The sequence below is a fragment of the Harmonia axyridis genome, chromosome 4 (genome assembly GCF_914767665.1).
Source record: "Harmonia axyridis chromosome 4, icHarAxyr1.1, whole genome shotgun sequence".
Taxonomy (NCBI): Eukaryota; Metazoa; Arthropoda; class Insecta; order Coleoptera; family Coccinellidae; genus Harmonia; species Harmonia axyridis.
The window spans coordinates 954,797-966,281 of NC_059504.1; the positions used below are offsets into that span (position 1 = coordinate 954,797).

At 33.6% G+C, this 11,485-nt stretch overlaps 4 protein-coding genes across 4 annotated transcripts; 1 reads left to right on the plus strand and 3 right to left on the minus strand.

The window, feature by feature from the left end:
* Positions 1-476: 476 nt before the first annotated feature.
* On the plus strand, positions 477-3,786 carry LOC123678842 (glycine-rich cell wall structural protein-like). The gene is made up of 3 exons (XM_045616083.1): positions 477-734; positions 2,345-3,336; positions 3,679-3,786. The coding sequence occupies exons 1-3, from the start codon at positions 513-515 to the stop codon at positions 3,686-3,688; spliced, it is 1,224 nt and encodes a 407-aa protein (XP_045472039.1). The 5' UTR covers positions 477-512; the 3' UTR covers positions 3,689-3,786.
* A 581-nt stretch (positions 3,787-4,367) lies between these two features.
* Positions 4,368-5,172, minus strand: LOC123678843 (pterin-4-alpha-carbinolamine dehydratase). Its single transcript, XM_045616085.1, has 3 exons — positions 4,869-5,172; positions 4,691-4,813; positions 4,368-4,634 (listed from the first exon to the last, which is right to left on the minus strand). The coding sequence occupies exons 1-3, from the start codon at positions 5,025-5,027 to the stop codon at positions 4,449-4,451; spliced, it is 468 nt and encodes a 155-aa protein (XP_045472041.1). The 5' UTR covers positions 5,028-5,172; the 3' UTR covers positions 4,368-4,448.
* Positions 5,173-5,632: 460 nt separating this feature from the next.
* On the minus strand, positions 5,633-6,997 carry LOC123678844 (zinc finger protein 64-like). The gene is made up of 2 exons (XM_045616086.1): positions 6,801-6,997; positions 5,633-6,653 (listed from the first exon to the last, which is right to left on the minus strand). Exons 1-2 carry the CDS (start codon positions 6,863-6,865, stop codon positions 5,696-5,698), a joined length of 1,023 nt encoding a protein of 340 aa, XP_045472042.1. The 5' UTR covers positions 6,866-6,997; the 3' UTR covers positions 5,633-5,695.
* Positions 6,998-7,527: 530 nt separating this feature from the next.
* Positions 7,528-11,271, minus strand: LOC123678849 (zinc finger protein 64-like). Its single transcript, XM_045616094.1, has 2 exons — positions 11,144-11,271; positions 7,528-9,403 (listed from the first exon to the last, which is right to left on the minus strand). The coding sequence occupies exons 1-2, from the start codon at positions 11,209-11,211 to the stop codon at positions 8,029-8,031; spliced, it is 1,443 nt and encodes a 480-aa protein (XP_045472050.1). The 5' UTR covers positions 11,212-11,271; the 3' UTR covers positions 7,528-8,028.
* Positions 11,272-11,485: the final 214 nt, after the last annotated feature.

Below are 11,485 nucleotides of genomic sequence, written 5' to 3' on the forward strand. Positions count from 1 at the left end.
CTGTAGTCTGTAACTTTGAAGGGTTGTACCTTTGAAAGGGTGTCAAATTTAAAAAAATTGTATGGGAACAATTAACAGACCTTAATTTCAATAAAGGAATCACCTCCTGAATTTTCAACATCCTGGATATAGGTACTGAAAATTAAAAATATTCCACGACCTTGATCCACCCTGTATATCACCGCGAAGAACTAATCAAATCACACAGCTACCTAGCCATGAGATTCCCAAATCAGACAATAGATCGATACCGTCCTCATCAATTTTTTTTTCGCGACTTCTAAGAATAAGAACAGTCCATCAAGAACACAAAAAAAAAAAAATACCATTGTAACATCACGGATAATAATCATAGGTGATAATCGTGTTCCAGACAATCCGGTTCCGGAAAAACCAAACTGATCTTCTGTTAACGTCATTACGTAACTCCATCGTCGTGATTTCATCAACTGGTACCAACGCCAGATCAGTATTTAAGAAGAGACGCGCTGAAGTCGTCATCAGAAGCTATCATGAAGTGGTTCCTGCTGCCACTCCTGCTGGCGGCTGCGACAGTTGGCCAAGAGAAAAAACCTGGTGTGGTGTATCTGATAGGAAGTTTAGAAGACGATTTGTACGCCACTGATGAGAAGAAAAGGGATGTTAGGGCTTTCGTACCCATTGCTGAAAATGAGGCTTTGAGTGATGGCATTTACTTCAGACCGGAAAATGGTGAACCTTTGAAGAACCCTGAGGTGAGTGTGGTGAAATTGTTTAGTACTTGTTTGTGCGTTTTCGATTGAACGAAGTCTGAATTTTGCTCAAAAGTTTATCCTAATGCCACTTTGAAAACCGAAATAAATTCTATGTAGTATTTTCGGAGATACAAACACATAAAAATTATTAAAATGAACATGACATGAATGGAAAAATCCTAAAACAAAATTAAATTCAATTATTAAAAATAAAAATTGGAGTTCTCTTATTAATTAAACAAAAAAACAATAATGAAACAAAACAATCGATAATCAGTCACAATGATTCTTTATCAGATTTTACATTTCATTTAACAACATAGAGGTAAAATAATGTTATTTCATTTCTGAATAGACAGATTCTTTATGAGATTTGAGGTGTTCTTTTTTCGAATTGCTACATAGTCACAAAAGTGGCACTTATTTCGCTTTATATTCAAACGAACTAATTCTATATGGGCTGTGAGCTCTGCCTTACCAACGGCTGTCACATAAGTAACACTTATGTTTCTACATCTTTTAATGAACTGATTTTATATGAGCTTTAAGGGATGGCTACAGATCTGCTGCATAGTTACACAAGTGGCACTTATTTCTCCTTTTTATTCGAATGCAGCTAATCTTTATGCGCTTGATGAAATCTCTTTTTAGCTGAAGCATAATCATATAAAGGATCTTTTAACGTTTTATAAACAAATTTTACACGATCCTATCTTCCTGGATTTCTATATTCCTTATGATATAAGTTGACATATAGTTATGTCTTCTTTACTGATTGCTAGACCAAAAACGTCAGTAAGGTTCTACCAACTCCTGAATTACTAACCGATGTTCCAATAATTAATAATCCATTTTCACGAAAACTAAGAATCGAAAATAATCAGAATATTCACCAACAAAATTATTTTAATCATATGTTAAGGGTAATAATGCCTCGTGTAACTGAAATCAATACACTGAATATTCGATTTCAATTCGATCTTAGTATTTTCATTAGTGCATCCCATAATTTCCAAAAAAAAAAAAAAAGAACTAGACATTCAATAAATGCCAATTCGATCAAATATAGAATACATGGAAAAGTTCTAATTCATATGGAAATATTTACGACCAATTCGGAATATCCATGTGAAATTTCAGCAACATCTGACTATTAAAACTTGGTATATGGGGATCGCGGGAATTTCAAGTTTGAGCATGCTCAACGTTCTTCCTGTATCTGGAGAAGTTAAAATTCATATAGAGTCATATGCGGCCCGAGCGGTATAATACCCATACCAAATTTCATCAAAATCGGATAAGAATTGTAGAAGTTTAATCTGTTACAAGGGTTTGCTGACACACAGACCGACATACTGACTGACAGGCAAGAAACCCAAGTTGTTCTGCGATGTGTTACTTTTCTCTTCCTCCTGTGACGGTATAGCAAACGAAAAAAAAATGTATTGCTTATCTATTCTTCATAATTAGGGATTTTGTATGATAATAAAAATAATTCAACCGGCCTTGGCATTTTAACCGAAAACCTCGTCGTGTATAACGACCCTTACAAACTCCTCAAAATAGCACCAAATGCCCAAAACGATAATTAAATTTTATCACTTTCACAGGTACTCATCAACCACCGAGTAAGAAGATACTCCAAAAAAGAAGGCTTTGGAGGAGGAGGAAGCGGAGGCGGTGGTGGAGGTTTTGGAGGAGGATTTGGAGGTGGCGGAGGATTTGGAGGAGGTGGTGGATTCGGAGGCGGATTTGGAGGTGGTAAAGGAGGTGGAATCGGTGGCGGTTTCGGAGGAAATAAAGGAGGTGGTGGAGGACTTGGAGGAGGAGGCTTTGGAGGAGGAGGTTTCGGAGGCAGTGGTGGAGGTGGCGGAAGTCACGGTGGAGGATTAGGAGGAGGTGGATCTGGTGGATACGGTGGAGGAGGCGATGGTGGTTTTGGAGGAGGTGGTAAAGGAGGAGGACTTGGAGGAGGTGGAGGCCTCGGAGGAGGTGGAGGTGGAGGCCTAGGTGGAGGTGGCTCAGGTGGATTCGGTGGAAATGGTGGATTTGGAGGAGGTGGAAAAGGAGGAGGACTAGGTGGAGGTGGAGGAGGTTTTGGAGGCGGAGGTCTAGGTGGAGGTGGATCGGGTGGATACGGAGGAGGAGATGGTGGTTTCGGAGGAGGTGGTAAAGGAGGAGGTGGAGGATTGGGAGGAGGTGGAGGCCTTGGAGGAGGTGGAGGCCTTGGAGGAGGTGGATCAGGTGGATACGGTGGAAATAGCGGATTTGGAGGAGGTGGATCGGGTGGATACGGTGGAGGAGGAGATGGAGGTTTTGGAGGAGGTGGTAAAGGAGGCGGACTAGGTGGAGGTGGAGGATTGGGAGGAGGTGGCGGCCTTGGAGGTGGTGGATCCGGTGGATACGGTGGTAACAGTGGTTTTGGAGGAGGTGGAAAAGGAGGATATGGAGGTGGTGGTGATGGAGGTTTTGGAGGAGGTGGATTAGGCGGAGGAGGAAAAGGAGGTTGTAGTGGAGGATGTGCAGGTGGCGGAAAAGGTGGTGTATTCGCTACTAGTCAATCATCTTCTTCTGCAGGGGCGTACGGTGGAGGAGGAAGCTAGTAAGTATTTGATTGAATGCATCGAAATTGTTCATTAGGATATTACAGATATTATATACGTTTTTCCCTCAAGAAATTCATTTAGACAACTAAATACCCATTATTTTTTTCAATCTTCCAAAAGCTGAAAATAATGTTATAATAATTACATCAATTTCGTTAAAACCATTCAGAATTTCCGATTCCAAATCCTCTTTTTATGTGTCCAAAAATAAAAATTCCTTGAACCTTGAATTTCCTTGGTTCTTGTGTAATGAAGTTTAATTCTATGTCTGAAGGATCATTTTGTTTCGTAATTGTAATGATATAATTTGTTTTTATTCAGAATTTTTTTTTTTTCAGTGGCCGATGAAAAATACCTCCTGGTGCAGTGCAACTTCTTCAACTTAAATTGTTCAAGTGATAAAATTAAGATGTAAATGACTAATAAATTTTATTTTCACAAAGTGATTCTTAAATTTTTCTACTCAAATAATTAGCACAATGATTATACCTAAACATCTTCATCTGCACTTGATTTTATTTATCAGTACTCAAAGCTGGAAAGTGAATACACAAATTATCTTAATCTAGCGACTGTAAGCCTTTATTGAAACTACAAAATGATTTTAAATTAAAATCAAATTGAAATAAAATGAAGATTAGATTGGATTGATGCTCAAATTTATGTCTTCTATTTTTTTATTTTATTTTTCAACAAGTTACCCACACAGGCTCGAGAGTCCAAGTAAATGTTGGAGAACAAAGATGAATATTATTTATCATGCATTTATTTTGAAAATATAATAAACAAAAAACACAACCATAAGCCAAGAAGCAGAGTTTTCCGAAACCTGAATTAATGGTCAGATATAAAAATCCCTAGATTTCACAAACTGACATTGATGCTTATCAGTTCTTCCTAGTTTCAGAATCTAAATGCTTTTAAAGAACCAAATGTGTATTCGATATGACATTACAACTTCCAATTGATTTACCCCTCCTCAATAAACTTAGGTCATAAGATTTTATAACTCAGAAAATAACATAACTGAAATTTGAGTATTTTATAATGAAATAACAACAAAAAATTACATATCATGTATATAATATATATTCATAGTGGTCTGTCTTCATTGGTCACTAATCTTAGCTTCTGCAGAATTCATAAAATTGGCCAATTTGATATCTCTTATACTCAAGCCGTTAACATCATGAGTGGAAAGAGTTACTTGAACCTTATTATAAACATTGAACCATTCTGGATGATGGTTCATTTTTTCAGACATCATAGCCGTCATAGTCATGAATCCAAATGCCTACAAGTTGAATGGTATTATCAAACTCAGGTGCACAATATGTGAGAAAATCTCACCTGGTTGAAATTACTGAAGAGAAATTCTTTATAAATAGCATCTCTATCCTTCACCATCGTCCATCCTTGATCCAAAAGAGCCTTGAGAAGGGTATCTCTTTGGCTTTCAATTAATTTATCAGCCTATGAAAATATTCAATGCTTTTATATTAATACCAATCAGATAGCAATAATTTACCATTTTCTTCTTTGGTCTCTGTGGCTCCGGCGATTGTTGATAACTGAATGTTCTTGGAATTCCACAGGTTATCGATTTTTCTTGGTGAAAGTTATCATACAAAGACCTTGAAAGTCTGATTGAGCTAGCTCTCACATATTGAGCCATAATCATAGTCATATTGAGGGAAAATTTAAATTAGTAATTTATATTTCACATTTTGTGCTATCCGATTTTCTCATTAGGAACCATTCAAAATTTAAATTCGAATTTAAATTGGCACCAAATATGTATAAATCTAGTGACAGCACTGACCTTGACTTATTATCTCCTGATACCTATGACATTAAAGTAAGGTTAGTAATTTGTCTGTGATCAATTATTAAACTCTATGCTTTAATCAAATGCCTGTAAAGGGGGTCACACACGCTCTATTTTTCTGCGCAACTTATCCCTTATGATCGGGAAATCGAGACCAATGAGTATTTCTTGTTTTCCTCGTAAGCGATTAGCTAAGAAACTGCGTGTGGTCTTTACTCAGACTGTAGGCCTGTGAAACTACTTTTCTTCGATCAGCCAATCAAAAATAAAACCACTCTACTCTACTGTGTTTATCTAGCCACTGTAACTTTTGTATTAAAGTAGCGAAGACTATCAGTTTTGCAGAACGGATTTTAGATTGGGTTATTATTACTAGATAATCTTCATACCATCCTATTACTGCCCTCTAAAATTAAATTTAATAAAATATTCAACGAATTGTTATTATTCAATGAAACAAATAATTCATCACAATGTAGCTTTATTAGATTTTTACAATTCATTTGACAACATGGGTAACCTTAATGTTATTTAATTTCCAAATGAACAGATTTCAAATGAGATTTGATATTTATTTTCTGATTAGAAGTATACTCGCATAAATGACATTTGTGTTTCTTTATGTTTAAATGTACAGATTCTATATGAGCTTTGAGGTCTGCCTTACGAGAACTGGCATAGTCACATAAGTGGCATTTATGTTTTTTTATATTTAAATGAACAAATTTTATATGTGCTTTAAGGGATGCCTTACGAACGGCTGCATAGTCACACAAGTGGCACTTATGTTTCTTTATATTTGAATGCACCGAATCTATATGGTCTTGAAGTCGTCCTTTTCGATCTGAAGCATAATCACATAGATGACATTTATGATTCTTCAAATTCAAATGAGCCGAATTCATATGTCGTCTTAAGCCTCCTTCATACGCTGTGGCATAATCACAGTTCGGACATGCATATTTCTTCAAATTCAAATGAACTGATTCTATATGCTCTTCAAGGTTTCTCTGCTGAATTGAAGAATAATCACAGAGCTGACACTTATGCTGTTTTATATTCAAATGAACTGAATTTATATGCTTTTTAAGGTTCATATTTAGGGCTGAAGCAAAATCGCATAAGTGACACTTATGTTTCTTCAAATTTAAATGAATTGATTCAACATGAGATTTTAGGGTGCCCTTTTCAGCTGCAGCATAATCACATAGTTGGCACTCATATTGCCTTATCTTCAAGTGAACTGAATCTATATGCGTTTTAAGGTTCACATTTCGGGCTGATGCAAAATCACAAAAGTCGCACTTATATTTCTTTGGATTGATCTCCTTGGGAGTCTCATTTGATTTCAAATCAGATACCTGATAATGATACTTTTCTGAAGTTTCCATGGTCTCATCAGATTCCTCATTTCCTTCTAGAAATTGTTCAACAGCTTCAATATTTGATTTATAAGGTAACCTTTCATCATCTACGTACTGAGCACTGAAACAAATCATTATTTGAAATAACAACAGTAGAGAATCTTTCAAATACCCAAATATACAGTTTTTCATTTGTAGATTTTGTTCTAAGTAGTATTATATGTATATATTTTATATTTTCAGAAATCAAACTGAATAAAACACTCACTTATAATTAAATGATTCTTTGATCTCATCTTCATCAAATTCTACTTTTAACATTTCGATCTCCATTTAAATATTATTTCAGCCAAAATTACTGTAGAATTTTTTCAGACTTGCTCTCAATTTTCAAAATTAAACCACATGAACAAATAACAGAGTAGAACCACAAATTAGACAGGCCCTCGCATGACTGTCGTGAAGAGTTCGCGGCAGTGTGGATATGAAAGAGAGAGATGGAGCTAGTTGAGGCAACGTCAAAATCATATGATCAAAACATTGTACATAAATTTTAAGAATAGTAAATTTTTCTTTCATTCTGAATGAAACCCATTGTTATGTTAATTTAATAAAGATCGTCATTTTTATTAATCACGGAGGAAAACGCTACTTTTCCTCCCTTCTTTAGGTGTCAAAAATGAAGTTTTCTAGTATGGTAGCAGAAAACATATATTTTTTTTATAATTTTTCAACTTTAAGTGAGGATAATCTACGACCTCGAAATCTTTCAAAACTATTGTAAAATGTTCGAATTCGATTAGTTGATTTTTTAAGAATAACCAATATAGGAATCGATGCCTCATTCGGATCTTCGACCTCGAAGCATCGAAAATAACACAAAATATGTCCAAATTTGTTGGGTCTATTTACGAAAAAGCCAAGACTATATTAACCATGGAGAAATAAATGTTTTTATTAATTGAACAAAAAAACAATGATAATATAATAATAATAATAATAATATAATTTTTATTCACAAAACAAAAAAATTAATGAAACAAAACAATTAATTATTAGTTACAATGATCCTTCATCAGATTTTACATTTCATTCATAGGTAATCTTGATGTTATTTAATTTCCGAATGGACAGATTCTATATGAGATTTGACGTGTTCTTTTCGAACACAAGTGGCTCTTATTTCCCTTTATATTCAAATGCTACAAATCTATATGCACATCATATGGGTGACATTTATGTTCATTTTAATTTATATTTTGACTAAAGTATTCTTCATTTGCTGTTGTAATATCACAATTTTTCCCATTTATAATTATCAAATTAAAATGAATCAATTCTATATGCTCATATCTTATGTCTTATTAATTGTAACAAACTCACAAAGGTGAGAATTAATATGCTACATGTTCAAATGAAAAGAATTTATGTGTTGTTTGAGGTCTTCATTTAGAACTGATTCAAAATCGCATGAATGACATTATTATTTCCTTATATTAAAAATGGATTGATTTAATATGAGATTCCAAGGATCCTTTTTCAGCCGAGGCATAATCACAAAGATTACACTTATTCAAATGAACAGATTCTATATGAACTTTAATAAGCCCCTTTCTATCTGAAGCATAATCACATAGGTGACATTTATGTTTCTTCAATTTCAAATGAACTGAATTCATATGTCGTCTTAAGCATCCTTTACGAGCTGTAGCATAGTCACACTTCGAACATGCATATTTCTTCAAATTTAAATGAACTGAATTTATATGCTCTTCAAGACTTCTCCGGTCAAATGTAGCACAGTCACAAAGGAGACACTTATGCTCTTTTTTATTCAAATGAACCGATTCTATATGCTTTCTAAGGTTCATATTTCGAGCAGTAGCAAAATCGCATAAGTGACACTTATATTTCTTCAAACTTAAATGGATTGATTCTATATGAGTTTTCAGATTGTCCTTTTGAGCTGCGGCGTAATCACATAAATGGCACTGATATTTCTTTAGCGTCAAGTGAACTGAATTTATATGCTTTTTAAGGAACATATTTCGGGCAGTAGCAAAATCACATAAGTGGCACTTATATTTCCTCGAATTTAAATGAGTTGATTCTATATGAGTTTTTAGAGTGTCCTTTCGAGCTGCGGAGTAATCACATAGATGACACTGATATTTCTTCAAATTTAAATGAATTGATTCTATATGAGTTTTCAGTTTGTCCTTTCGAGCTGCGGCGTAATCACATAAATGGCACTGATATTCTTTTATCTTCAAGTGAACTGAATCTAAATGAATTTTAAGTTTCACATTTCGGTCAGAAGCAAAATCACATAGGTGACATTTATGTTTCTTCAAATTCAAATGAATTGAATTTATATGGCGTTTTAAGCATCCTTTATGCGCTGTGGCATAATCACACTTCAAACATGCATATTTCTTCAATTTTGAATGAACCAAATTTATATGCTCTTCAAGACTTCTCTGGTCAAATGTAGCATAGTCACAAAGGTGACACTTATGCTCTTTTTTATTCAAATGAAGCAATTCTATATGCTTTTCAAAGTTGTCTTTTGGAGCTGCAGTGTAATCATATAGATTACATTGAAATTGCTTCATCGTCAAGTGAACTGAATTTATATGCTTTTTAAGGTCCAGATTTCGGGCTGAAGCAACATCACTAAGGTCACAGTTATATTTCTTTGGATCAATATCCTTGGCAGTCTCATTTAATTTCACATCAAATAATACCTCCTCTTCATATTTTTTTGGAGTTTCTATCATCTTATCAGTTCCTTCATTCACTTCTACAAAGTGTTCTACATTTTCAGTTTTCGGTTTATAAGTTAACCAATCATCATCTATGTACTGAGCACTGAAACAAATCATAATGTAATAACTAAGATGTCTAAAAACATAATTTCTGATACTACATCATGTTATCAACTTGAATGAAACAAGTAGAGATTCTTTCAGATACCCAAATATTTAGTTTTTCATTTGAAGATTTTGGCACAAGATTGTTTCTAAGTAGCAGTATACAGTGCATCCCATTTTGGGTGAGACTGCCAGGTTTCTCGCTTATTATTTAAGATAGAGCCTTGCGGTTTTCACGTTCCTGTCCTACTTTTTCGTGAAACTCAAGTTGGTCTAATCAGATTTTGCAAAAATGTTTCCGTTCAAGAGATACAGGGCGATTTTGGAAATTGATACTTTTCGGATCCCTCCTTTATCTCCGAAGTTATTAGAAATAATGCCGAGGTAAAAACTACGTCTGAATCAGAATTCTGCGTAGAATCCAGTGGCGTACTCAATTTTTTTTTTCGGGGTATGGTTTTGAAGATTCAACACAAACCTATATTTTTTTCAATGGAACACCCTATATATCATTACCTCGTTGAATTCGTTATTTTTTTCCCTTCAAAATGATATATGATACTATATAGGTAGGATGGTCAGAAATGTTAAAAAAACACTAAAACATCAAATAATGATGATTTTTTGTTAATGAGCAATGGATTTCCCAATTAAAAAAAGGGTTCAATTGGATAATTTTAATTTGTGATTTTTATAAATAGTAGAGTAAGCAAACAAAGATAATACACTCATCACTAACATGAAAAACAAAACGTAGGTACCTACCTAATAGCAACAAATGAATAATAAAAAAATTCATAAACATTGCATAATATCTTACAGATTAAACTGTTCAAATTGCTGTCCATTTTCCCTAATATATATAATATACTACAGTAAAAGACATGAGACTGTTATGTCTTTTACTGTAGTATATTATATATATTAGGGAAAATGGACAGTAATTTGAACAGTTTAAGCTGTAAGATATCATGCAATGTTTATGAATTTTTGTATTATTTATTTGTTGCTATTAGGTAGGTACCTACATTTTGTTTTTCATGTTAGTGATGAGTGTATTATCTTTGTTTGCTTACTCTACTATTTATAAAAATCACAAATCAAAATTATCCAATTGAACCTTTTTTTTATATGGGAAATCCATTGCTCATTAACAAAAAATCATCATTATTTGATGTTTTAGTGTTATTTTAACATTTCTGATCATTCTACCTATATAGTATCATACATCATTTTGAAGGGAAAAAAATAACGAATTCAACGAAGTAATGATATATAGTGTGTTCCATTGAAAAAAATATAGGTTTGTGTTGAATCTTCAAAACCATACCCCGAAAAAAAAAATTGAGTACGCCACTGGATTCTACGCAGAATTCTGATTCAGACGTAGTTTTTACCTCGGCATTATTTCTAATAACTTCGGAGATAAAGGAGGGGTCCGAAAAGTATCAATTTCCAAAATTCCTTCATACAAAGTGTTCTACAGTTTCAGAATTTGGATTATAAGTTAACCTTTCATCATCTACGTACTGAGCACTGAAACAAATCATAATGTAATAACTAACATAATTTCTAATATGTCATTGACTTGAATGAAACAAGTAGAGATTCTTTCAGATACCCAAATATTTAGTTTTTCATTTGAAGATTTTGGTACAAGATTTTTCTAAGTAGTAGTATGCATTTTTTCATAGATGCATTTGATATTTTCAGAAATTTAAGTGAATAAAATACTTACTTGTAGCTAAAAAATGATTCTTTGATCTCATCTTCATCAACTTCTACTTTAAATATTTCGGCCTCCATCTAAATATTTTTTTTCGATCAGGATTTGGCAATTTTTTCTAGCAACAATCATAATGTAATATCAAATATTAGGGTTATGTCATAGACAACCTACTGATTGAGAGATTAATTTATATTTTTATGATAGATATTTCTATGCTATGGGTTTCATTGCTGCTGCCTTTAGCGGAAAAAGCGGGAACTATACATAAGAATATTGAGAAAAAAGAATGAAAATTACTATATCGCTTACTAATTAACTTAGCTGTTTCAGCGGAAGATGGCAGTAGAAACA

Bases quoted from the DNA above. Each gene is read 5' to 3' on its own strand.
- LOC123678843 (XM_045616085.1), bottom strand. From the start codon at position 5,027: ATGACTATGATTATGGCTCAATATGTGAGAGCTAGCTCAATCAGACTT. The intron at 4,814-4,868 runs GTAAATTATTGC...ATATTTTCATAG, and splicing joins AGAGACCAAAGAAGAAAATG to GCTGATAAATTAATTGAAAG. The intron at 4,635-4,690 runs GTGAGATTTTCT...TTCAACTTGTAG, and splicing joins TCTTCAGTAATTTCAACCAG to GCATTTGGATTCATGACTAT.
- LOC123678842 (XM_045616083.1), top strand. From the start codon at position 513: ATGAAGTGGTTCCTGCTGCCACTCCTGCTGGCGGCTGCGACAGTTGGC. The intron at 735-2,344 runs GTGAGTGTGGTG...TCACTTTCACAG, and splicing joins AACCTTTGAAGAACCCTGAG to GTACTCATCAACCACCGAGT.
- LOC123678844 (XM_045616086.1), bottom strand. From the start codon at position 6,865: ATGGAGATCGAAATGTTAAAAGTAGAATTTGATGAAGATGAGATCAAA. The intron at 6,654-6,800 runs GTGAGTGTTTTA...GATTTGTTTCAG, and splicing joins AAAGAATCATTTAATTATAA to TGCTCAGTACGTAGATGATG.
- LOC123678849 (XM_045616094.1), bottom strand. From the start codon at position 11,211: ATGGAGGCCGAAATATTTAAAGTAGAAGTTGATGAAGATGAGATCAAA. The intron at 9,404-11,143 runs GTAAGTATTTTA...GATTTGTTTCAG, and splicing joins GAATCATTTTTTAGCTACAA to TGCTCAGTACATAGATGATG.